Source organism: Terrapene carolina, unplaced genomic scaffold (genome assembly GCF_002925995.2).
Source record: "Terrapene carolina triunguis isolate 2854851 unplaced genomic scaffold, T_m_triunguis-2.0 Scaffold633, whole genome shotgun sequence".
Taxonomy (NCBI): Eukaryota; Metazoa; Chordata; order Testudines; family Emydidae; genus Terrapene; species Terrapene triunguis.
Window position 1 is genome coordinate 1,869,173 of NW_020664984.1, and position 25,492 is coordinate 1,894,664.

At 42.2% G+C, this 25,492-nt stretch overlaps 1 protein-coding gene across 1 annotated transcript in view; it reads left to right on the forward strand.

Moving 5' to 3' along the window:
* EXOC6B (exocyst complex component 6B) overlaps positions 1 to 25,492 on the forward strand; it is a 326,512-nt gene that overhangs the window by 278,624 nt on the left and 22,396 nt on the right. The window contains exon 19 of the mRNA XM_026659543.1: positions 24,420 to 24,561. Coding sequence (XP_026515328.1) covers positions 24,420 to 24,561 — 142 coding nt within the window. The remainder of the gene's footprint in view (positions 1 to 24,419; positions 24,562 to 25,492) is intronic.

Genomic DNA, 25,492 nt, shown 5'->3' on the forward strand with positions numbered 1-25,492 from the left:
ATGTAACATGAGTCTAAATCAGGGGTAGGCAACCTATGGCACGGGTGCCGAAGGCGGCATGCGAGCTGATTTTTCAGTGGCACTCACACTACCCGGGTCCTGGCCACCAGTCCAGGGGGCTCTGCATTTTAATTTAATTTTAAATGAAGCTTCTTAAACGTTTTGAAACCTTATTTACTTTACATACAACAATAGTTTAGTTATATATTATAGACTTATAGAAAGAGACCTTCTAAAAAGGTTAAAATATATTACTGGCACGCGAAACCTTAAATTAGAGTGAATAAATGAAGACTCGGCACACCACTTCTGAAAGGTTGCCGACCCCTGGTCTAAATGTTATGTGCCGGCCATATTGTTCACTGATCCTTTATAACCAGTTCTCCTAACCCTGTTCAGAAAGGAAATTCTGTCAAGTGAGAGTTGATGGCTCACAGGATTGGAAAGGGGATACTGTGATTTTTTGCTTCTAAGTCACTAGTTTGAGTCTGGCCTCCATCAGTGACGTAAGTCAGGTCTCAGTCCCATTCCTAATAGACATGTGCTCATCACAAAACCATGTTGCCCACTTTCTGACAATCTCAGCAAATAGCCAGAAGTCTAAATACACATGGCGATTGAACTAGTCACATTGACAGGGGTAATGTACGGGGAAGCTTGTGCCACTTCACGTAAAGTAGCTGATGTGTGGGTGGATAGAGAACGTCATTATCAGGTACTGTCCATCTTTCACATAATACTTAGTTTAAGATCGTTTCGTAAAGTTGTTGCAATTTTTTTATAATATATTCCTGCTGGTTTGTCAGGGCAAAATGTCTGCCAGTTAAGGTAATAAAGGTTACTTTTTAAAAAATAAACATGGTTTGAGCTCTCTGAGTATACATTAGGGGAAAAAATCCACTTAATCAATTTTGTTTCCAATATGGCAGCTGCTTCGTATTTAATGGAAAATCTGCCTTTTTCGAATGGAAAGAATACTACTCCCAAAGCAAATAGAGAACAAAATAAAAGTCACAAAAGAGCATCATGAAAATATGTCCTCTATTTTTCTGGTTCTATTTTGGAATGGTGGTCACTGATGATGGTTGGGCAATGGGGGTGTTTCTATCTAAATGCAAATGTAAACATCTAGGAACAAAGAATTTAGGTCATACTTACAGAATGGGGGACTGTCTCCTGGGAAGCAGTGACTCGGAAAAAGATTTGGGGGCCGTGCTGGATAATCAGCTGAACAAGCGCTCCCAGTGCAACGCTGTGGCCAGAAGGGCACATGCAGTCCTTGAATGCATAAACGGGAATCCCAAGTAGGAGTAGAGAGATTATTTTACCTCTGTATTCGGCATTGGTGTGACCACTGCTGGAATCCTGTGTCCAGTTCTGGTTTCCACAATTCAAGAAGGATGTGGATAAATTGGAGAGGGTTCAGAGAAGAACCACGAGAATGATTAAAGGATTAGAAAACTTTCCTGATAGTGGTAAACTCAGGAGCTCAATCTATTTAGCTTAACAAAGAGAAGGTTAAGGGAAGATTTGATTAGGGTTCATAAGTACCTACATGGGGAACAAAAAATTGATAATAGAGGACTCTTCAATCTAGTTGAAAAAGGTATAACATGATCCAATGATTGGATGATAAAGCAATACAAATTCAGTCTGGAAAGAAGGTGTAAATTTTTCACAGCGAGAGTAATTAACCATTGGAACAATTTACCATGGGTCATGGTAGATTCTCCATCGCTGACAATGTTTAAATCAAAATTGGATGTTTTTCTGAAAGATCTGCTCTAGGAATTAATTTGCGTAAGTTCTCTGGCCTGTGTGATACAGGAGTCGGACTAGATCACAATCGTCCCTTCTGGCCTTGGAATGTATGAATGGGTTTGATTTGTTTCAAACCATTTGGAAAGGCTCACCCAGTTAGAGAACAAGAGGAAGTCTAGTTGAACAGTGGAAGATTTCACTCTCCTAAATATTTTCCATAGTGTAAATGGGATTGAGAAGATTTGTAGATGGCCTCAGACTTTCCGTATGTAAACAGACTCATTAAATGCAGTTTTTTTTATTTGAAATGCTTTTCAGTCATAGGTGACTGGAGACCCCAACAGTTGGACCTTCGTGTTTGTCCAATAATTCCCTGGCACCTTCATCCAAAAATCTCAAAGCACTTGACAGACATGAATGAATTTAGTTTCTCAGCTCCTTAGTGGAGCAGGGTAAGTGTCCCCTCTGTAATGTGAGTGAGCAAGATGATGCACATAGGGGCTATGTAGTGAGTCTGTGGTGGAGCCAGGAATAGAATTCCTGTCTCTTGAGTCTGAGACAGGAGCCTTATCCACAATACCTTCCTTCCTTAAGTTTTGTTTGTGTAAGAATTTAGTGCTGTGGAAAAGTGTTATTGACAGCTCATGAGATAAAAATCCCTTATTTCTCCACAGTCCAGTTGACAGCATGGAGAATAGGCCATGCGAGTTTCCTTCATGCTGCCATGGCAGTGTGTGTCAACCCTGTTCTGGAGGCACCACTTGAGAAGGGAGTTCCGTTGCCATGGCTCGCTGAGGCCTTCGCTTCTCTGCTGAGACTTGCATCGAGAGTGTCAGTCAGTGCCAGTTGTGATGTGAACGGTTCCAGGTCCCATGTCTTATAGTCAGGAGAACACCACTTACCTGAGAAAATGGGCTCCATATCTTAAATTTTAAATCCATCCTCATCTGCTGAAACAATTAAACTAAAGTCCCTAGTTTTAGAACTCCCAAGATATAGTCAAAAGAACAGGAGTACTTGTGGCACCGTAGAGACTAATGAATTTATTTGAGCATAAGCTTTCGTGGGCTAAAACCCACTTTCATGCAGTGGAAAATACAGTAGGAAGACACACACACACACACACACACACTGCACAATTTACATGCCTGGTGTTTGTTTTAAAAAATCATCCCTCTAATGTTTTTGAAATGGAATTAAAGAGACCATAGTCAAGTAGTTTACTTTTATAGGTGTTTGTTTGCCTGTAGGTCACTGGTTTTTACTGAGCCTGTTGATAATGATTTACGTTGATGATGATTGAAAGTTATTTCTGCTAAAGAAATTTTTTAGTTTAAGCCCACGTCATACTGGGTAGGTCTCCAGATAGGTTGCCCCCACTTCTAATGGGGGTGGGGAGGAATTGCATATGTTTGGAGGTATCTTTTCAGATCTGAGATTACATCTGAGATTTATTGCTAGGTTAGTGGGAGGAAGCTTACACTGGAATTGATTGATAGATAAATAGAAAACTTAATTCTCCACTTTTCTCTGTTTGGGACAGTCTGTGAAGAAAAAATGCATTTCAAAGAATGAGTCCTAAGTTTTGATACATTAGGATCTTAATATCTGTGATACTCTTCAATACACAGATGGCAAAAGTGAAGCAAACAGATTAAGGAGCTTGCCTGTTATGTGTAGCAAAACCTAGAATAGAACCAAGAGCTCCAAGCCTTGTGCTCTAACCCTTAGTCATTGCTTCATCCTTAGAATGGTCCCTTCTGACCTTAGCATCTATGAATCTATGTACAGTAGTAGACAAAAGCACCGGGGGAGGGAGTGCATAGAGGGGGTGAGGAAATCAGTATTTCCTAAGAGAAAAAATGCACTATAGGGCATGTTTTCCAGTCCTCATATCATTCTTGTAGCTCTTTTCTCTACCATTTCCAATTTGTCAACGAAGTCCTTTCCATGTCTCCCATCTTGCAAATGTGATCTGTGTTTTCTGTTCCTAGATAGAATCATAGAATATCAGGGTTGGAAGGGACCTCAGGAGGTCTGTATTAACACACATGTGGTTCACATGAGCCCATCTTACCAAGTGATCCAGATCAGCCTGTACAACCGACTCCACTAATCTTTGGGTCATGTGCAAATTTTACGAGTAATGATTTCAGTTTTTCTTCCAAATCATTGATAAAGATATTGAATAGCATTGGGAAAAGAACTGATCACTCTAACATTTCTCTGGAAACATCCTCACTGGCTAATGATGCCATATTTACAATTACTTATTAAGATCTAATGATTAGCCAGTTTTAAATATATGTAATATAGTCTGCACTGATTTTATGTAGTGCTAATTTTTTTTATCAGAATATCCTGCAGGATTAAGGCATATGCTTTATAGAAGTCAAAAGATGATATATCACACAGTTACCTTTTAGCAACAAAATTTATAATCTCACTAAAAATATCAGGTTCATGAACTCTTCTTCGCAAAACCACATTGATTGGCATTAATTATGCCAATTAATTCTTTGCTGCTCGCTTCCCATATTGACCTTTCCATGATTTTGCCTCAGGTCAGCATCAGGCTCCCTGTCCACGTCATCCCTTTTAGCCTTTTTAAATATTGGCACAACGTTAGCTTTTTGCCTTTCCTCTGAAACTTCCCTTGTGTTCCAAGATTTGTTTAAAATTCTCATTAATGGTTCAGGAAGCTCCTTAGCCAATTCTCTTAATGTTCTTGGGTGCAAGTCATCTGGTCCTGCAGGTTTAGATATGTTTAGTTTTAATAGTTGTGTACTTGCTAAGCTCCCTAATCGGTGCATCACTCGGCTGTGCCATGGTCTGACCAGTTCATTCAGCACCGAGATGAGTAAACTCATGGTCACAGACCTATCTTCCAGACTGTGAGAGGTGGGTTCTTGGAGCCTAACCCTGGGTATTGGAGGCAGAAGCGACTTGAAGGAGGCATCTTGATCTTCAGTGATTCAAGAATAATTGAGTGATTTTATAAAAAAAAATGTCAAGCTGCTATCGGAAATGTAGAGGAGTATTGGGATGGAGCAAAGAGGGACAGGAAGCCCTTGTTCAGAGAAGACTAATGTGAAGATTGTAACCGCTTTTCTTGGTCCCAACCTGTTCCCCTAATCTGAGCCTTTTGGGCTGCACCTCTCTTCCTGCAAATACCAAACACAGCTCAGATTTGTCCATTGGACTCAGGGGCTCGACCGTTCCCCTTTGGGGCTTGCACCAGGTTCTCTGCCTCCAGTGGCACAAAGAGAGCAGAGATTCAGCACTCCTGCCTTAACATACCAATTGCTAATTGTCCAGAAAGCCCTTTTCAATGTTGTCATTATTTACACATTACTTAAAATTTTAAAGCTGGTTTTGAGGTAGCAAGGAGCCAAATTTCCCTACCACCCCTTTTGCAACGCTACTGTCCTTTAACGGATAAAAGTGTGTGAGGCTTTATTTCCAGAACAGGAGCACTGTTCCATCTCTCTATTGCCTCCTTGCTTCCCCACCATGGCACAGTAGAGTGAAGGAAGCAAGTCTGTGGTCAAGAAGTGAACCTTCCTCCATCTGCCAGGAGACCTTCTCTCAGGAACACCTAAAGGGTGCTCTGCCACTACTGCTCTCTGCCTGCAGACCCCCCGCTCCTCAGGAGAAGAGACGGAGAGCATGCACAGCACTTTTGTTGTTGTTCTTTGCTTCTTCTCAGACTACCTAAAACATCTAGAATTTAGCTGTGCAAAAATCAGGAAATTCATCATTAAAAGTCCCAGAGGACTTTATGCAAATACACACATACAACATGGGAAATAACTGGCTAGGCAGCAGTGGTGCCGAAAAGGATCTGAGAGTTATAGTGAATCACAAATTGAATATGAGCTAGCAGTCTGATGCTGTTGCAGAAAGCGGCAAATGTTAATACATCCCAGAATGACAGGAGTGTCATATGTAAGACGTGGGAAATAATTGTCCTGCGCTACTCAGGACTTCTGAGGTCTCAGTTGGAGTACTGTATTGTCTTCAGGGCATCACACTTTCAGAAAGAAGTGGACAACTTGGAGAGAATATAGAGGAGAGCAACAAAATTGGTAAGAGGTTGGGAAAAGGTGACCTATGAGGAAAGGTTAAAAGAACTGGACATGTTTAGTCTAGAGAAGAAAGCGGGGGGGGGGGACTTACATCTTCAAATATGTAAAAGGTGTTATAAAAAGGTTGGTGATCGGTTGTTTTCCCATGGGGGAGGGATAGCTCAGTGGTTTGAGCATTGGCCTGCTAAACCCAGGGTTGTGAGTTCAATCCTTGAGGGAGCCACTTAAGGATCTGGGGCAAAATCAGTACTTGGTCCTGCTAGTGAAGGCAGGGGCTGGACTCAATGACCTTTCAGGGTCCCTTCCAGTTCTAGGAGATAGGTATATCTCCATATATTTTATTTTTTTTATTTTATGTCCACCAAAGGTAGGATGAGATGCAATGGGCTTAGTTGGCAGCAAGGAAGATTTCGGATCGATGTTATGAAAAACTTTCTAACTATAAGGATAATTAAGCACTGGAAGAGGTTACCTAGGGAGGTTGGGGAATTCCTGTCATTAGAGGTTTCTAAGAACGTGCTAGACAAACCCCTGTCAGGAATGGTCTAGATATACTTGGTCCTGTGTTCATAAAAATCCTGAATAAGAAAAGTGATTGTTGTGGCAGGGGAAGAGGCAGATTGCAGAGTCAGGTAAGAAGGAGCTCTTCCCTGCTAGCAAACAGGAAGCACTGCATCAACCATTAACAGCTCAGGATATTTCCCGGTGAGTTTCCTGTGCTGCTCAGAACACAATGTTGCTTGCGATGTAGCCATGGTGGCTGGATGGGGGCAGAGTGATGTGTACATGGGGAAAGAGTTTTGTTTGCATTTCAGATTGAAAACAAACCCCATGGGTTTTGAACACTTACTTTAGGCAGTGCTGCTCTCTGCCAGGCAGGGACTGGTGCTGTGGTAGACCCTGTTAAACTACACAGACAAGACTTGGTGTTGCATTGCTGCCCTGCAGCCAGCCCGCTATAGACTCAGCTGCGTCCCAGGTGCAGTCAGGCAGCACTCACTTACTGGCAAATTCAGGCCGCTTATCCTGGCATCCACCCTCCTTCTGCTGTCTGGTATAACGAACACTCCCTTGCCCCTTTAAGGAAGTAAGGGCACTCTAATGTATAGACATATATAACCAAACCCCAGTTTAATCGTGTCCCACCGCTAACATTTTGTTACAAATTAATGAAATTCAGGTGTTGGGCAGCGACCAAACTGGCAAGTCTGAGGTCACTTCAAGTCCTTGTCTCCGTCTTCATTGTTGCACGTTGGTTACTGGGCTGCCTTTCAGTTCTGAGAAATCTTCCAAGTCTTTACTTTGAAAATAAACAAGCATTTTATACAAGCCTTTTTCTTGGCTAAATTACTAGCCAGTCAGGAACACTTAGTTTTGAACCACCATGATTGTAGAAGTCTTAACACAACCTATGGAACTCTCTTCCCTCGCATTTCAAATCCATGGCGTGTTGCCTTTAGGTTACATGATTGACACAGAGGTTTTTATGCTTGTTAACAGAGTTAGGTGTGCATCTGAGGAACCCCTTTCCTTCCCCTGCAGTGATGTAGGTAGTGGCAGCATGCTCCTTGATTGCATGTTAAGATTAATGGGTATTTATTTTAACAGCCATTCAGTTTCAGTAGCTTTTAATGAGTCCTTTGATAGCAAGTTCCTTAATTAACAAGGCAGCCTTTCAGCTTTACCCTTCTCTAATTGTTAACATATTTGCTATTTTCAAACAAATATGCTACCGTGAATAATACCAACGTTCTGCAGTTACCGTGCTGACCTTCCCCATGGTGATTATTCTGCCCCTTGGGTTCTTAAGGGTTTAATCTACTGCCCAAGGATGAAATACAAATGAAATTAGATGATTTCATGCCTGATTTCCTGAAACATGATTGACTCAGCAGGGATTTGCAGGCTCTGTAGGAGGTAGCCTGTGAACTGCACGCTTGAAGGTTTGCCTGGTTTCACGTTAACCCCATTGGAAGGCTCTGTGGTGCGCAGCTGCTGGAAGAGTTCTGTTCTTGCACCTGATCCATGGGCAGACTTCCAGTTGGCCATACTGGGTGTGACATCCATGGATAGGAGGGAGATCTGTAAAGGGCAGGAGTTTCCCCTTGAGAAGATGTCATGTAGATCTAGACCACAGAGGTGAAACAATGGTTATGAAACATGCATTGAACTAGATTGCACTGAAGGACATGAACTGAGCGATTCATTGTAAAATAAGAGTAAAACTCCATAATTACTGGAGTTTAAAAACCAAAACCCATGAACCCCACTCCAGTGATGTATTTGGGAGGAGGACCAGCACTTTATTTAGCGTACTAACCACTTAGTAACTGAGTAATGCCGAGCATTGAAATCAAAAGGGGCAAACCGGCAGACATTCAGGCGTCTCAAGGATTGTATTCTGTAAACTTTCGCCTATGGCTCTGGTTCCCTGCCCCAAATTCAGTTAATTTTTTATGAAGTTTGTAAAGGTTTGAATAAACAATTGATACAACAGTGGTTTTCCTGGAAGACTTTATTAATATATTAGTCCCCTCAGCTTTCTGTCAAGTCATTGAATAACTTATTGGTAACTTTGATCTAGACAAAGTTTTTTTTGTATCCTTCAAAGCTCTCATGTCCTTGGTTATACTTAATCTCCCCTGCCTGCACGCCCTCCTCGTCACTTAAAAAAAGATTGTTCTTGGCCTGGAAGTGTTGGCGAGCTTGGAAGGGCTCCATTGTAAAAGCATTTCCTATGAAATGCCTATATGCCAACACTGAGGCTGATTGGACAGCTGCCCTGGAGAGGATAATGGGGATCAGAGCCTGCCGTTGTTTAAACCCATGCAACTGCCCGGCCGCCAGGGAAGTTGCCTGTGAGATCACCTACTGGGATGCCTACATGCAAAAATTAAACTTTGGTCTGCCCTGCCCTTCTGGATATGGAGGCATATTGTGGCTTCTTCTGAAATCTAGCAGCACCACTGGTGAGTTAGCTAGAGGCAGAGATGTCGTTTGTAGCTATTCTGCCTGACCAGAGGCATCCTATTTGAAGTGTCCTATACTCTTCCAAAGCACTTATACCATTGCACAGATGCTGTCATCATTAATGCAGCATGTGCAGGCTAGCAGAGTGCTCATCGGAGGACTGGTGAAGAACATGGCAGTCAACGTAACGGTTTCCCCTCTAGAAATTGAACCATGCTATCAAGTATATGGCATATGCCTGCTGATCCTGTGCCTGGCTGGGAGCCTGGAGAGAGGAAGAAGGGAGTCTTTGCTCCCCCTGGGCTAAATATATTACTTGTGCATCACTCTGAGCCCCTAGAAAATCTGTGAAAGGAGCTACCTGTGTTAGGTGGTGTAATAGAGGCAGAAAAACAGCATTAGAAGTTTCTAGGGTAAAGACACATTTAGTGCAGTTGATGGCCAGCAACGTTAAACTGAATGCATTCCAAACACAAGCATGAATATCCTGTATCATTTACTTTGGGCATATATGTGGCTAAGAGGAATTTTTCGATTTATAATCAGATTTTAAAAACCCCAAGAATTTTGGAGGGGACATTAACCTCCATACTTCAGGGCATAATTAATCAGTGTCTAATTAAGTTGGGGTTAGGAAAAAAGCTTTCATTGTGGTCAGGTTATTCTGTAGCTGCAAGGTTTTCTTGCACCTTCCTCTGATGCTGATACTGGCCACTGTCAGAGACAGGATACTGGAGAAAACTGGGCCCTGCTCTGATCCAGTGTTGTCATTCCTACATTCCTATAGCTCAACAGTTGCGTCCTACCCAGGGTAAAGGGGAGGAGGAGGAGAGATGGAATCTTTGGTCCAACAGCCACTAAAGCTCAGGTGGTTTATAACTGGGCTAATTGATTTTTTTTTTATTTAGAAAATATTTATAGTTACATTTTTACAAAGCCAAAAAATGTTGGATCTAAATTACCTGACTTTGTATATGTTTTAAAATCCTTTTAAGACCGTGAGCTCTCTTTTTACATGGGGAATTTAATCTTATTTAAATGAATAAACATCTTTAGATGTCAGGGCTGTGGGAACCAAAGGCCTTATTCTCGGCTAGGGAGGTAGCTCTACTGAGTTCAGTGGGGTTGTGCCCACTGACCCCAGCAGTGTGTTTGGCCCCAAGCATCCCCTGCATGAAAAATGAGTGGCCAGGGAGAATTTGCTGGCAGTGGCTATTGTGTTTATTTCTTCTTCAGATTTCAGTTAGTGTCTGTGAAATGAAACGGTGCTAGAAAATCTCTTGGGGCAGCAAAAAATCTTTGTTGGAAGGTTCAGTAAAGAAACTGTTGTGCTATCAAGCTGTAATAATAAAATTACCTTGCCCTCCTTAATTCCTTGCACTCCGCTTATTGACTAGATACCCGAGCACAAGATTTTGCGCTCTTGCCTTAGAGCAACATCATGTCACCCACTCTTCATTATGTAAGCCCTGCTGGCCAAAAGAACATGTACAACGTGGTAGGCATGTTGACAGCAATTGTCCTAAATACCTATAAGCCATTCATGCTCCTTCCCAGTTCAGTTTGCTTGTATGGTTTTTAGACTCATATGGGGTGGGTATTCCTAGCCAATACCATGCAAAAGACAGCCAAGAATTCTCTAAAGGGGATTTCTGGGTTTCCTTACACTTTCATAGTATTTGCTAGTTTTATTCCCTTGATTTTTGCCCGTAGTGTGTCCAGTTGCTGGAATTGGAAGTTACGTTACTAAGTTTTCACATCAGGACAGTACTCTTGTGAAAAGTGTGGTAGGATCTTCGTCCAGGAGTGGCCAAGATTTTTTATTTTACATCTTAAGTGAAAGATAGCAGCAACCACAAGTGCCCGTTAGTGCCGGCTTGTGTTATCCGCACAAGTGTAGAGTCCTTTCCTCCCCCTCTGGGTGCAGTGACCCTCGACGGGTTAATGGGACCTTTTCCCAGTGGAAGAGCCTTTACACAGTAAATATCCTTAATGTATGTTTATTATCAATTAATCAATAGAATACACACTCCAAGCATCTAATGCTCGCCACTCCCAATAAAGCAGATGGACATCTCCCGATGGCCAGTCAGGATTGGATTTTGCCTGGGGCTCCGGGGTTGTGCAGGGTATAAGCGTTCTGGCAGCTTTTGTGTCCTGGAGTTAGGTTCCAACAAGCTTCTCTTTTGACCCTCATTATATAGTTAAAATGAGTCCTTCATCCAGTGTTTCTCAAATGCAGCCACCAGGGGCTTTTCATGTGACCACAGCCTCCTGGGTGGTGATTGGGGGGAGGGGCAAAGCAGTGGCCTCTCCCCCAGGGCCGTCAGCTGGTGCATGTCCCCTTCTGGAGCCACAAACACTGTAGAAGCAGGCAAGCAGTGTGAGTTCACCACCTTCCCAGGGGCAATGCTGAAGCCCTGGCATAGTGGGTGGCAGGCTCTGGTCAGACGGCAGCGGTCTCCGGCCCCCAGCCCCAGGGATCCAGTCCCAGACTCACCCCTTGCACATCACCCCTGGCCCCTGCTGCCTCCTCCAGTCCCCAGCCATGCAGCAGGACCCCAGACTCCAGCTCTGGGCTCACCCCAGCCTCCCATCACCCCAAGCCCCACTGCCGCCTCCAGCCCCCACATTGCCCCTGGTCTCCTTGCCTCCCTATCCAGGGCTTAATTTGTCACCCAGATTGCTGGGGCTGAGTAAGTCTGCTGTGAAAAGTGATATTAACAAATATCACTTTTCACAATAGCAGACTCACTAGCTAACAAGTCTTGAAAAAAAAAAATCAACCAAAAAAACAAAACATGCAAAGCACCTTCTTTGTGTTTCTGTTCTGTTTTGGTCCAGTAAATAGAGACAACTATACATTTATTTTTATTACTGAGTCTGCAAAAAAACCCTACATAAATAAATGTCAATGATTTGGACATGTATATGTGCATATTTATTTGTTTTTCCTAACGTTAATTAAGTATTTTAGGGGAAAATGTCAGAGTGGCCACCAGCAAGAGTTAGTGGCCGCACTCTGAGGCCACCAAAAATGTGTTGTGAGAACCCCTATACTTAAAACATGACTATGCAATAAATCTAACCAATCGTAACCCCTAATGGACTAAAACAATTTCTCTAGCAACAGCAAAACCTCATAGTTTCTACTTATCAGCAAAAGCAACTTTTAACAAGAAATTCAGCTATCGAGTAAGAAACTTGCAGAAACTCAAGGTTAGCTTGTCCATATTCCCTTCCAGTCTCATGAATCTGTGACTTTACTGCATCTCTCCCTGTTAGACGATACCAGTTGAAGCATTGCTATCTACCTAATCCAAGGCTGAATTTTCCCGACTATAGTTTTTATTTCCAACGTATGGTGGCTGAACATACAAAATGGCTGCGGGTTATGCTAAGTTCATACAGAAGATGGCTGCAGGTCATTTCGGGTCCAGGCCTCTCGTGACACTTGGAGCATGGATTCAATGCCGACTCACAAAGAAGAGCCCCACATACTGAACTGCCACCAACATGCCTCCTAAAGAACCGTAGGCAATAGGATAACAGTAGACGGTGGTATGGCTATGGTATAGCTGACCAGATGAGCTTCATGGCAAAATACCTGATGAATGTCCCAGGGCAGTTCAGATCACCACCTTCCGTCTACATAGAGAAAGAAAACTTCAATAATGGCTTTCAAACATTCGAAGGTTATCTTTCGTAGCATCCAGAACAGAAGAGCACTTGTCATCTAATGGACTTAAAATGGTTCTGGGATTCAGGACACCTAGGTTCTGTTCCCAGCTCTGCCTGCAATTCTCACTATGTAGCTTTGGGCAAGTTTCTCAACTTCTGTGTACTTCAGTTATGCCATGTGTAAAATGTAACTCTTCCCCTCCTCTGTAAAGAACTTTGAGAATTACAGGTGGAAAGTTCTGTAAGGGCTCAGTCTTGCCCCACTGACTTCAATGGCAGTTGGATCTGGCCTGACAGGTACAAAGTATTATTATTTGTATTTCTCATTAAAGAATAATGCTCTTAACACCTGATTTCCTTGTAAAACAGAGCGAGAGAGCACGTTCCATTTTTTAAATGATCTCATGTTTCAAAATGTTGGCCCCAATGTACAACTTACCGCTGTCTGTCCTTTCTGACAGCTTTGTTTATATCTGTCAGTTAAAGCTAGAATGAAATTGTGAACAAATAGAGCTGAGTTGCCAGTGCATAATAAAACCAAGTGACTGTTCTCAATAATGAAGAAAAATAGCACTGAAATAGTTTTGTGATTACCACTACGTTTGGAAATGAGAAATTGGCACAAGTGATCTTTAAATCACAGACTGTGTCAAAATGGTACAAATACATGATAAAATGTAAAAGCCTTTGGCTCTACCTGACAAAACAGTTCCCATGTTTCATGTTAATTTTAATAAAGCTGTTTGTTTTGAGGTGAGTAATGAATGCTCATGGACATTGGGAACAGCAATAAACAATAGGAGACATATATAGTGCATTTTCTCCATAATGGATAGACCAGCATCTTACCAGAAGGAAAATCCCCCTGCAGAAGATGAATGAAACCCAACAATGGTTGTCGCTTGCAAGATATATTAAGATTATATTGATTAATTTTAAAAACAGATTATTCTAAAACTGTCAGGAAAACTTACTAGCACAGGCATTAAAATCTACTTGCCTGTCCTTACTACAGTGATGAAAATAACTCATATTTTGCTCAACCATCAAAAAAACCCAAATTCTGTCCCCATTTGGGAAGGTGAGTAGAATTTTGGAAAGCTGCCATAAAAACTAGCTGTTGTGTAACTATGTCCCTGTTTTTACTAAAACATATATACTTAATGTTCTCGCTCCTGCATTTGTTAAATGTTGATTGATGATGATAATGCTTAGATGATTTCAGTGTCCAGTCATCTAAAATTGTATCTAAAAATTACACAAATTTGGAGAACTTTTATATAGAAGAACTTCAGCCGTCTGTGGAGTCAAACACAGCAGCTTTTGAACACTATATAGCAGTACTACAAACCAGTTTAGGGCAGGAAATGAAGCAAAATATTGCATACAACTGAAAATGATGGCAGTATCCAGGTAGGGAAAAAAAGTGTCACAAGGTCTTTAATGACCATAAGTTGAAATATTTGAAATGTGCCCCTCCAGCAGCACAGAACTCACTACTGTGCTGAGGCATTGGTTCAATTCTGAATCACAAGGTCGAGTGCTACCTATTGAATTGCTAATACCATTTCCTTTAGCATCTTGAACCTGCTTAATCTGTGAGTTCTGCAATTTAAGCACAAGCTAGTATGAGAGCAAAATATTAGTTTCTATGGATTAACGGAAACATCATAGTTGTAAAATAGTTCGTATACATAGATAACACTATTTAAAACGTTAATTAGGTCTACGCATTGACCTCACAAGATCAGATTTTGTTTCTTTGGCTTCTTCTCAGTCATACTGAGGTTTGCTAAAATACTCCATCATACACAGTAATACGTGCCTTTTTCATTTCTCAGCTATACGACAGCAATGTTATCTGCCTGGGCATGAAACCATCAGCCTTTGGGGAATTCCAGCTACTTCAGAACATGGCAGCATAGTTCCTCAGCAACACAGGCCCGTGCAAGTATATTAGAGCTATCGTCCACTCTACGCTAGCGTCTCAGAGAGATACTGCCAAACTCAAGGCATTAGGTCTTATCTTCAGGCATGTTCAGGCCCAAGGACATCTTAAAAAGTCACCTGAAGCTCCAGGATGAGGACAATAGTCAGCTCGACTCCTCAGGCAGAGTGGAACTGACTACCACAAAGGTTAAGCTTGTCTGTGCAATGACAGCTTTCTTAGGTGTTGGTCCAACTCTCTGGAATGAAGGACCTCAGGATCGAGAACCACCACCAACCTCACCACTGTTCACTCCAAGTGCAAGGTGCACTTCTTTGATCAGCCTTTTGTTAATAGCATAGGGTGTGTGTATGTGTGTGTGTGTGTGTGTGTGTGTGTGTGTGTAAGCTTAATTTTTTTTAAATATCCACACAGTTTCCTCATAGAGAGAGGAAGGGAGAAGAAAAAAGCCATGTAACAGATATTAGTCAAGTTGTATAGGACATTTCTGGCAGGCACTCAACTACCGTGATGATAAAGGCTGTAGAAGAATCTGAACAGAATACTGTGGGGCAGCAATGGGACTGAGGTCACCCCATATCACTTCTCTAGGACTCCTGTGGCCAAAGGAGTGACTTGACAGGCTCTAAAGAGAGCTTTGTCTAGCTTTTCTTAGCCAGAGAAGGTTTGAAATGTAGAGTGGCAGTGAATCTTCAATTGATACAAAAAACCTTAAAAACCAACCCTGCTTCCATTAGAATTAAGTGGAACTTTTGCCACTGGGAGTTGAAAAGTAGCTGGAAAACCTGAGAACAAACCAGGCAAGCAAAACCTGTTAGATTATTAAAGAAAGCACCTCAAGAAAAAAATGCATTAGATTGAGACTATGGGGGTATGATAAATGTGCAGGGAAAAGAAACTTACTTGCCCCACCTTGTTGCTTTGGTCTGGAGAAGGTGGCATCCTTGGAAGTCTGCTTAGCGGTTAGCATTCCCCTCTAGTGGGTGGGGAAATCTGTTTGCCCATCAAAACACCCTATCTCCATCTATCTTCTGGTGCAATGTCCTTCTCAGCCGTAGGATCTTAGTCAAGCCTCAAGGAAGACTCTCAGTGCTCCCTTTTTTAAAAGCCTCAGGTGGGTTGCTTATAATATTTTCTCTATTCTAGTGGTAGCTTTCCTGTGAGCTGGTATTTCAGCCAGATGAATGGGATCCAGGTCCCAATGGCCTGCACGTCCTTGACCATATTCCGTAAGGAAAGCTTGGTTTTTCACACCTCCCTAAGCTTACTTTTTCTTCAGCCTCTATCAGACCATTTCCTTACCATTATTTTCCTTCATAATTTCCATCATAATTCTTCTGAAACAGATGGAATTCAAACTCTGACCAACAAATCCCTGGTTTTCCTATTAAAGAACAAACCCCTTTCATATCATGGGAGTTGAAGAGTAGCTGGAGAACCTGAGAACAAAGGCTGAAGGAACTGCGTATGCTTAGTTTGGGAAAGAGGAGATTAAGGTGGGGGACATAACGGTCTTCAAATACTTGAAAAAGATGGAGAAAAGTTGTTCTCTTTTGCCACAGAGGGTAGGACAAGAGGCAATGGGGTTTTAAGGTCAGCCTTGACAAAGCACACTGGCTAGGGTGATTTAGTTGGGGATTGGGCCTGCTTTGAGCAGGGGGTTGGACTAGATGGCTTTCCTGAGGTCCCTTCCAACCCTGATGTTCTATGATTCGTAGCAGATTTAGATGAAATCTCAGGAAAAACTTCCTTAACTGTCAGAACAGTAGGAGAATGGAGTAGACTGCCATGGGGGATTGTGGAAGCTCCTTCATTGGAGTTTTCAAAAGGAGTCTGGATAGCATCTGTCTGGGATGGTTTAGACACAACAAATCCTGCATCTTGGCAGGAGGCTAGACTAGATGACCCTTGCGGTCCCTTTCAACCCTATGATTCTGTGATTCTATCTTGCTCCCACATCATGTTTGTTTTCATCTTTTGGGATTCTGCAGGCTAAATTATGTTGTCAGTTACACCACTGCAACTCCATTGACGTAAGTGGGGTTGTAGAGATGTACACCGGTCATGATTTGGCTAATGCATTAGACGGAGAAGAGTCAAGCTCGCTCTCATAGCTGTGTTGAGTAGAAGAATTTTGTGGTTGGGTTTTTTTGTTAAGGAAAGTATGAGCAGCTAGGCATGAAAATGCCCATGAAGAGCCTGTCTGTTGGTTGAGGAAGATGCCAGTTTTACATACGCAGTAGCCACTTTTCAAGAGGAGAACAGCATTGTAAATTAGTGTCTTCAATATTTTAATGTTTTAGCTCTGATTATTATTTTCATTGAAAAAAGTTGAAAATAATGCCACTCTGAACAAGATGGCTTATTCACATCTTGTCAAATTATTAAACAATTAATTGAACAAATTATTAAACCATCAGTTTGTAAGCGCCTAGAAGATGAGTGATAAGTAACAGCCAACATGGATTTGTCAAGGACATTTCTTGCTAAACCATTCTAGTTTCCTTCTTTGACAGTGTTACTGGCCTGATGGATAAGAGCAAAAGTTGTAGTTGGATAGATGTGATATGTCTTGATGTTAGTAAGGCTTTTGACACAGTCCCACATGACATTCTCATAAGCAAACTAGGAAATGGTAGTCTAGATGAAATTACTATAAAATTGGTGCAAAACTGATCGAAAGACCATACTAAAAGAGTAGTTATCAATGCTTTGCTGTCAAACTGGGGGGGATGTATCTAGTGAGGTTCTGCGGGTGTCTGTCCTGGGTCCAAAACTATTCAATATTTTCACTGATGACTTAGATAAAGGACTGGAGTGTATGCATATAACATTTGTGGATGCCACCAAGCTGGGAGGGGTTGCAAATTTAATGAGTCAACAACGTGATACTATTACAAAAAAGGCTAATATTTAGGGTATAGTAACATGGGAGGAAATTGTCCTGCTCTACTCAGCACTGGTGAGGCCTCGGTTGGAGTGCTGTGTCCAGTTCTGAGTGCCACACGTTAAGAAAGTTGTGGACAAATTGGAGAGAGTCCAGAGGAGACGGACAAAAATGATAAAAGGTTTAGAAAACCAGACTTATAGCTCTGACTGAGTTACTGAAGTCCTCAAATCTTGATTTTAAGACTTCAAGTTAGAGAATCCTCTATTTACTCTAGTTCAAACCAGCAAGTGACACATGTTCTGCCCTGCAGAGAAAGATGGGGAAAAAACAACCAGGGTCTCTGCCTATCTGACCCAGAGGAAAATTACTTCCCAACCCCAAATATAGCAATCAGTTAGACCCTGAACGTGTGGATGAGACCCTCCAGCGAGAGACACCTGGGAAATAATTCTCTGCATCCAGCGTCGCATCTCAGACCATTGGAGATATTTGCTAATAGCAGTTGTGGATGGGGCATATGCCATTGCAGACAACCTCCTCATACCATCCCTCCATAAATGTATCACTCAGTCATTAAACGAGTTAGGTGTTTTGTCCTCTACTCATCCCCTTGAAAGGCTGTTCCAGAACTTCACGCCTCTGACGTTTAGAAACCTTCATCTAATTTCAAGCCTAAACTTATTGACCGCCAGTTTAAGTCCATTTGTTCTTGTGCCAGCGTTGGCCATTAACTTAAATAACTCCTTTGTCTTCCTGGTGTTTATCCCTCTGATGTATTTGTGGAGAGCAATCATATCTCCCCTCAGACTTTGTTTTGTTAGGCTAAATAAGCTAAGCACCTAAGTCTCCTCTCATGAGGTAGGGTCTCCATTCCTGATCATCCTAGTAGCCCTTCTCTGCACCTGTTCCAGTTTGGATTCATCTTTCTGGGAGACCAGAATTGCACACTGTATTCCAGATGAAGTCTCACCAGTGCCTTGTATAATGGTACTAACACTTCCCGATCTCTACTGGTAAAATGTTGCCTGATGCTTACTAGGATTTCATTAACCTTTTTTGTAGCCGCATCACGTTGATGGCTCATAGCCATCCTACCAAAACACCCCAGGTCTTTCTCCTAATCTATCACTTCCAATTGATGAGTCCCCAGCTTAGAGCAAAAATTTTTGTTGGTAGTCCCTAAGTGCCATGACCTTGTCCTTTGCACTATTAAATTTCATCCTGTTTTCATGGTCATCCAGATCTTGTATATTCCAGTCCTCCTCTGTATTGGCAATACCCCCAACTTTGTGTCACCTTCAGATTTTATTAGCACATTCCCATTTTTTGTGCCACGGTCATTTAATGAAAATGGTAAATAAGATTGGTCCCAAGACTGACCTTTGAGGAACTTTTGTGGAGAGTAGGTCCATCAATGCAAGATGATCAGGGATACAACCTCATGCTCTGGGTGTCCCTATCCTCTAACTGTCAACAGCTAGGAGTGGACAGCCGGAGATGGGTCACTCAATATTTGCCCTGTTTGCTTCATTTCCTCTGAAGCACCTGGCATTGGCCATTGCCTGAAAACCAGATACTGGGCTAGATGGACCATTGATCTGACCTAGTGTGGCTGTTCTTATGGTCCACTAGTAACCTCCCTCCAGCCTGACAATTCACCTTTCAGCATGACCCATTGTAATCTCCCCTTTACCCAGTTCCTTTTCTCCTTTTCAATTCTCATATCAATCCTTGTCTTCTCCAATTTAACTCATTTCTCATGTGGAACTATATCAGATGCTTTACTGAAATCCAGGTAGATTAGATCTACTGCATTTCCTTTGTCTAGAAAATTAGATATCTTCTCAGAGAAAGAAATCAAGTTGGTCTGGCACGATCAACCTTTTGCAAAACCATATTGTATTTTATCCCAATTATTGGTTACCTCTATGCCTTTAATTACTCTCCATTTCAAAATTTGTTCTCAGACTTTGCATACAATTGAGGTAAAATTTACAGTCCTGTAGTTTCCTGGATCACTTTTTTTCTTAAATATAGGTACTATATTTTCAATTCTCCGGTCACAGAGTACAACCCCAGAGTTTATAGATTCATTAAAAATCCTTGCTGTTGGACTTGCAATTTCATGTACCAGTTCCTTTAATATTCTTGGATGGAGATTATCTGAGTGTCCTGATTTGGTCCCATTAAACTGTTTGAGTTTGTTTTCCACCTTGGCTGTGGTCATTTCTATTTCCATCTCCTCGTTCCCATTAGCCACCCTGCCACTGTCCCCAAGCTCTTCATTACTCATTAAAAATGTAAAGAAACTATTTGTTTAGGTGTTGGGCCATACCTAGATTATCTTTAATCGCCACCCCCATCTTCAGTGCTTAGCGCTCCCGTTTCTTTCTTTGTTTTATTTTTATGTATATGTCTAAAGAACCTTTTACTATTGGTTTTCATTTCCTTTGCAAAGTCTAGCTCTCCTTGGCTTTTGTCAGTTCTCACTTTTTCCCTACACCTTCTGATCTCTAAGAGAGAGCTTTCCTTGCTGATCCAACCCTTCTTCCATTCCTTGTAGGCTTTCTGCTTCTTCTTAATAATCTGTTCATCCAGTTTGGTCTCTAGCCCTTCCCTGTCCAGTTTATTCCCTTGCTTGTGATGCCATCAAACAGTTTCTGCAGCTTTGACTTAAAGTTATTCCAAGCATCCTCCACATTTAGATCCTTGAGTTCTTCAATCCAGTCTACTTCTTCTCTAGCCAATTCTCTTAATTTTTTTAAGTTTCTTCTTTTGAAATCAAGGACCCTAGTTGCAGACCTATTTTTGTTTATCCTGCCACTCAGTTTAAACTGAATTAACTGAATCACTCAACCAAAGTTAATAGATAAATTCATTGAGGATGGGTCCATCAATGGCTATTAGGCAAGATGGGCAGAGATGGTGTCTCTAGCCTCTGTTTGCCAGAGGCTGGGAGTGGGCGGCAGGGGATGGATCACTTTGTGATTGCCTGTTCTGTTCATTCCCTCTGGGGCACCTGGCATTTGGCCACTGTTGGAAGACAGGATACGGGGCTAGATGGACCTTTGGTCTGACCCATTATGGCCGTTCTTTCTGACCAGTTTTTCTGAGATCCTCACAACTTACCAATAATAGATCTAAAATGGCATCATCTCTGCCATTGATCTGGTGACTATTTGGTGAAGAAATCTTTCAGCTGTCACATCCAGGACTATCTGGGCCCTACCATTATTAGTAGCACTTGTTCTCCAATCTATATCTAGGAAATTAAAGTCTCCCAGAATCACACAATTCCCAGTAGCATTTATTTCATTTAAAATATTTAAGAGGTCTCTGTCCATATCGAAATTGAATCCTGGGAGTCTGTAGGACACCCCAAGCACTATCCCAGTGAAGCCTCTGCTACCTTTTTTCCCTCAGTGATTTTGACCACAGATTCCATTTGATCCATTTAATCACTTCTAATTTCTTTACTGTCTACCTCATCATTAATATATAGTGCTGCTCCACGACCGTTACGTTTATTTGTCTTTCCTGAACACCACATACCCTTCAGTGCCTGTATTCCAGTCATGACTACTATTCTACCATGTTTCGCTTATCCCCATAATATCTGGTTTACTTCCTGCACCACCAGGAGTTCTAGTTCCTCCTTTTTGGTCCCCGGCTCCTTACATTAGTATGCAAGCATCTTAGTAGTTTGTGCTTGGCTTTGCCCAGATTACTCATTGCAGGGGGGAATTAACTGGCCACTTCACCTTGAATGGTCCCTTAAAATATGTGTTAACTGCTTAGGCTAAGCAATGTGATATATGCCATCATGTGCCAGCAATGCCCCTCTGCCATGTACATTGGCCAGACCGGACAGTCTCTACGCAAAAGAATAAATGGACACAAATCTGACATCAGGAATCATAACATTCAAAAACCAGTAGGAGAACACTTTAACCTGTCTGGTCACTCAATAACAGACCTGAGGGTGGCAGTTTTGCAACAGAAAAGCTTCAAAAACAGACTCCAACGAGAAATTGCTGAACTTGAATTGATATGCAAACTAGATACAATCAACTTAGGCTTGAACAGAGACTGGGAATGGCTGAGCCATTACAAACATTGACTCTATCTCCCCATGTAAGTATTCTCACACTTCTTATCAAACTGTCTGTACTAGGCTATCTTGATTATCACTTCAAAAGTTTTGTCTCTTACTTAATTGGCCTCTCAGAGTTGGTTGGGCAACTCCCACCTTTTCATGCTCTGTGTATGTGTGTATATATATATCTCCTCACTATATGTTCCATTCTATGCATCCGATGAAGTGGGCTGTAGCCCACGAAAGCTTATGCTCAAATAAATTTGTTAGTCTCTAAGGTGCCACAAGTACTCCTGTTCAATCCGTTCCAGTTTGTATTTAGCTGTGACCCTCTGAGTACGTTTCCCGGACCCGAAGAAGAGCTTGAAAGCTTGTCTCTCTCACCAGCAGAAGTTGGTCCAATAAAAGATATTACCCCACCAACCTGGTCTCTCTCAAATCCTGGGAGCAGCACTGCTACACCACTGCATACGATTAACTCCAGTCATTTTATTGTCTGACCTTTCCAGGCAGTTGTACCTGGCACTGTCTTTCCTGTGTTGAGATCTCAACTGTTCTTCAAGAATGAAATTTCAATTGGCAAGGCCTAAAGAAAATACGTGTTGGAAATAATAGTTAAAGATTTAATAAGAATTTTCTCGTTAGTTCCTGTAGCAGTTGAAGCTAACAGCAATGTAAGCTTTTAATAATATACTAACAAATCTCAAGAGGTTTAAGTCGTTGGTAAAAAATTACCTTACAACTTTTACAAACTATTAAACTGAGCAGTAAAAAGAAGTGCAACAAAACACTCAGTGTGACCGTCCCTAAATCCTGTTGCACAAATAATCGTACTTAACTTTCATGGAGGGCTTTTCATCCATCATTTTCAAATTGTCTTTCTACAAAAGATAAGCATCATTCCTATTTTACAAATGTTGGAACAGGCACAAGGGAGCTGAAGGTAATGTGGGGGACAGTATATGTGGCATAGTTGGTGGCATGAAAGAGGATTCAGTAAGAAACAAGATCAGAGTTTTAGGGCTTTTCTACATGAAGTTTATATACATCGTGGTACCAGTATATTTATACTGTGCTATAAGCAATTCTACTGGTAAATTTCCATGTGTGTAAAAGCCCTAAAACTCTGATCCTGTTTCTTATTGAATTCTCCTTCATTCCACCAAGAAACAGGACTAGAGATTTAGGGCTTTTCTACACAAGAAAGTTTACTGGGATAGCTATACCAATATAATTATACTGTGCTTTAAGCAGTGATACCAGTAAAGCTGTGGCAGTATATCTCCCCGTGTGGACATCTCTCTTTCAGGATCTAGAGTTCCCTTTTCAGTTTAGTTTGTCTCTCTGGAAATGGTTTAAGTGGAACCAAAAAAGGCACTCTGAATCCCGAAAGAGAGCATCCCCATGGTGACTTACACTGACACAGCTCTACTGGTATAATTATACCAGAACATTTCCCCATGCAGAGAGCCCTGAAACTGGGGGGGGACTTGTGGCTAAACTGAAAGCCCGGGAAATGGGTCATGTTTTATGTTTTTGAGTTTAAATTGTGTATATGTACAAGAGGAATAGTTCCTAACTAATGTGAGAAAATCCTAATGCCTATGAGTATAGGCAGGATTGCATCTTTATCGGAGCGGTCTTGGCCACTTGTACTTGCTGTCATTTATGTTTTTCATGCTGGAGCTAAAGAAGGTTTTCAAATGTCTGCACCGAGCACTTGGCTTTGCTTTAGTGCACAGCAGCAGTCACTGCTGCCTTCACATCATAATGGCTGAGTTACTTTTCCTCCCTGTAGGCATCACCAGTTAATTAATCACTGGTGAATTAGAGATGGTTTAAGAGGAGCAGAATGTTGATAATCACATTCCCTAGGGTGGGACAAGACAGGAGGTGCAGCCAACTGCCTCGGATTCCCCCAGGGGAGTGATTCTATCAGGATAACCACAGCTATTTCAATTACCTTGTTCCTTCGATGACATTTCCTTCAGCTCGCGCCTTGTTTGTGTCTGCAAGGAACCTAGATAGCATCAGAAGAAGGTTGAAGAGCACTAAGCTTGCTAGAGCCAGTCTTTAGTATGGACTTTACATTTACAGCTATATACAGTAGGAGTGTGCGCGTCCTACAGTGGGCCACGGGCTTACCCCCACTCTGCTTCTCATCCAAACCAGTGCCTGAGAATGGCGCTAGAGCCGCACCATACTATGGATTCCGTGTGTTATCTGGGGAGAAATTCAGCACTAGGCCTAGCTCCGCTCCCACTGGAGTCAATAATAAAACTCCCGTTGAATTTAATGCGAACGGAGTTAGGCCATTACTAAACATTTCTGAAAATCCCACTCTACATATCTTCAGCTACTGGTTCATTTGTTGATTTGAGTTTGCAGTACTTATTAATACAATTGGTGCTATTGTTTTTGGCCTAGGAACTAAGTAAATTCTCTAAAGCATGCAGTTTTCATGAAAGATAATGTGCCAAATAAGCTTATGTTGTAACTTGTACCCATTAGCTGTTGGGCATTGCTTAGGTATTCTTCTTAGCGTGTGCACAACGTGCCTTAGATGGCACGTGACCAGGATTCATCATCGAATTTGGTCCACTGGTTGGATCATTAGCTGCCCGGGCCCGGGCTGAGTACTGATGGGGAGTGCCACATGAACGCTGATCCATGACTGATACAGAGAGGCGCTGAATGCACTAAACAGGATGGTCTTCAGCAGTGAGGGCTCTTAGGCAGCCTCTTCTATCATGCAGGATCTAGCCCTGCTGTAGCTTCTTTCAAGTTATTAAAAAGGAATCCTTTTAATGAGGATCATTACAATAAGGTTTCATACATCTGGGAACCATATAAATGCCAAGTACCAGAGGGGACTCTTTAAGGTGGGCGGAATGTACAGTACTTTTTTGATTTAACAGGTGAACAGATTGGTCCCATTTGGATCCTATGCATCATGTCCTTAATGCTTTCCCTTTTATTTTCCAGGGTAAGGTGGCTCAGACTGCATGTATGTCTGCATGCAAACACTTATCCACTTCACTGATGCAGCTGCTGCTAGAAGCTGAAGTGAGGCAGCTTACATTGGGGGCCTTACAGCAGTTCAACCTGGATGTAGAGGAGTGTGAACGTAAGGCACAAAATCATTCCATTTCTCCTGTTGTACCTTGTTTAGTCGTTGGGCACTGGGGCTTGCTGCTAGGACAGTGGTGGTTCTTGGGTTCATCTTGAAGATCTACTGAAAGGAAGCAACTGTTTGTTTTGCCGTAGCACTTTCCAGCCCCAGAGGAAGACACAGTCCCTGCCTCTTAGGAGCCTACATTTAAAAATGGAGAGGAGAGGGGATATAAGATGTGATCAGGGCCAGCTCTAGGCACCAGCAAAACAAGCTGGTGCTTGGGGTGGCACATTTTTAGGGGCGGCATGGCCAGCGCCAGAATGCCGCCCCTAAAAATGTGCCTCGGCCACCCTAGCTCACCTCCGCTGCCGCTCGCGCGCCGCTGCTCCCCCTCCCTCCCAGGCTTGAGAGCCTGGGGGGAGGAGGCATGGCTGGGGATTTGGGGAAGGGGCGCAGTTGAGGCGGGGCCGGGGGGGGTGGGGGCGGCCAAAATTGTTTTTGCGTTGGGCGGCAAAAATCCTAGAGCCGGCCCTGGATGTGATCAGGGTGATGATAGGCATCGGTTGAAAATATACTATTGAGGCAACTTCTGTACGGGGGTTCCCCACTTTACAAACACGCTTCTTGGCCTGACCTTTACAGACTTCATTTTCCGCAGTATCCCTTTCTATTTTATTGTCTAAAATATGGCCAGTTGCTTGACTACCCTTGTGGTTTGTCGTTAAGAATGTGTAAGAGAACAATTAACTGAAATGCTAAATGTTATTATCAAAGACAAAGCGGTACAGTACAGAACGGAGAGAGTTCCTACTTTACCATTCCTTCTGGGAAGCAATTCTCACAGTGTTCAGTTCGCCTGAAACAGAAAGAGTGCTTCAAAAAATATGCCTTTAAACTTGCTATATCTATTGTAGGGTTGTTTGCGGGTTTAGATAGCACTTTG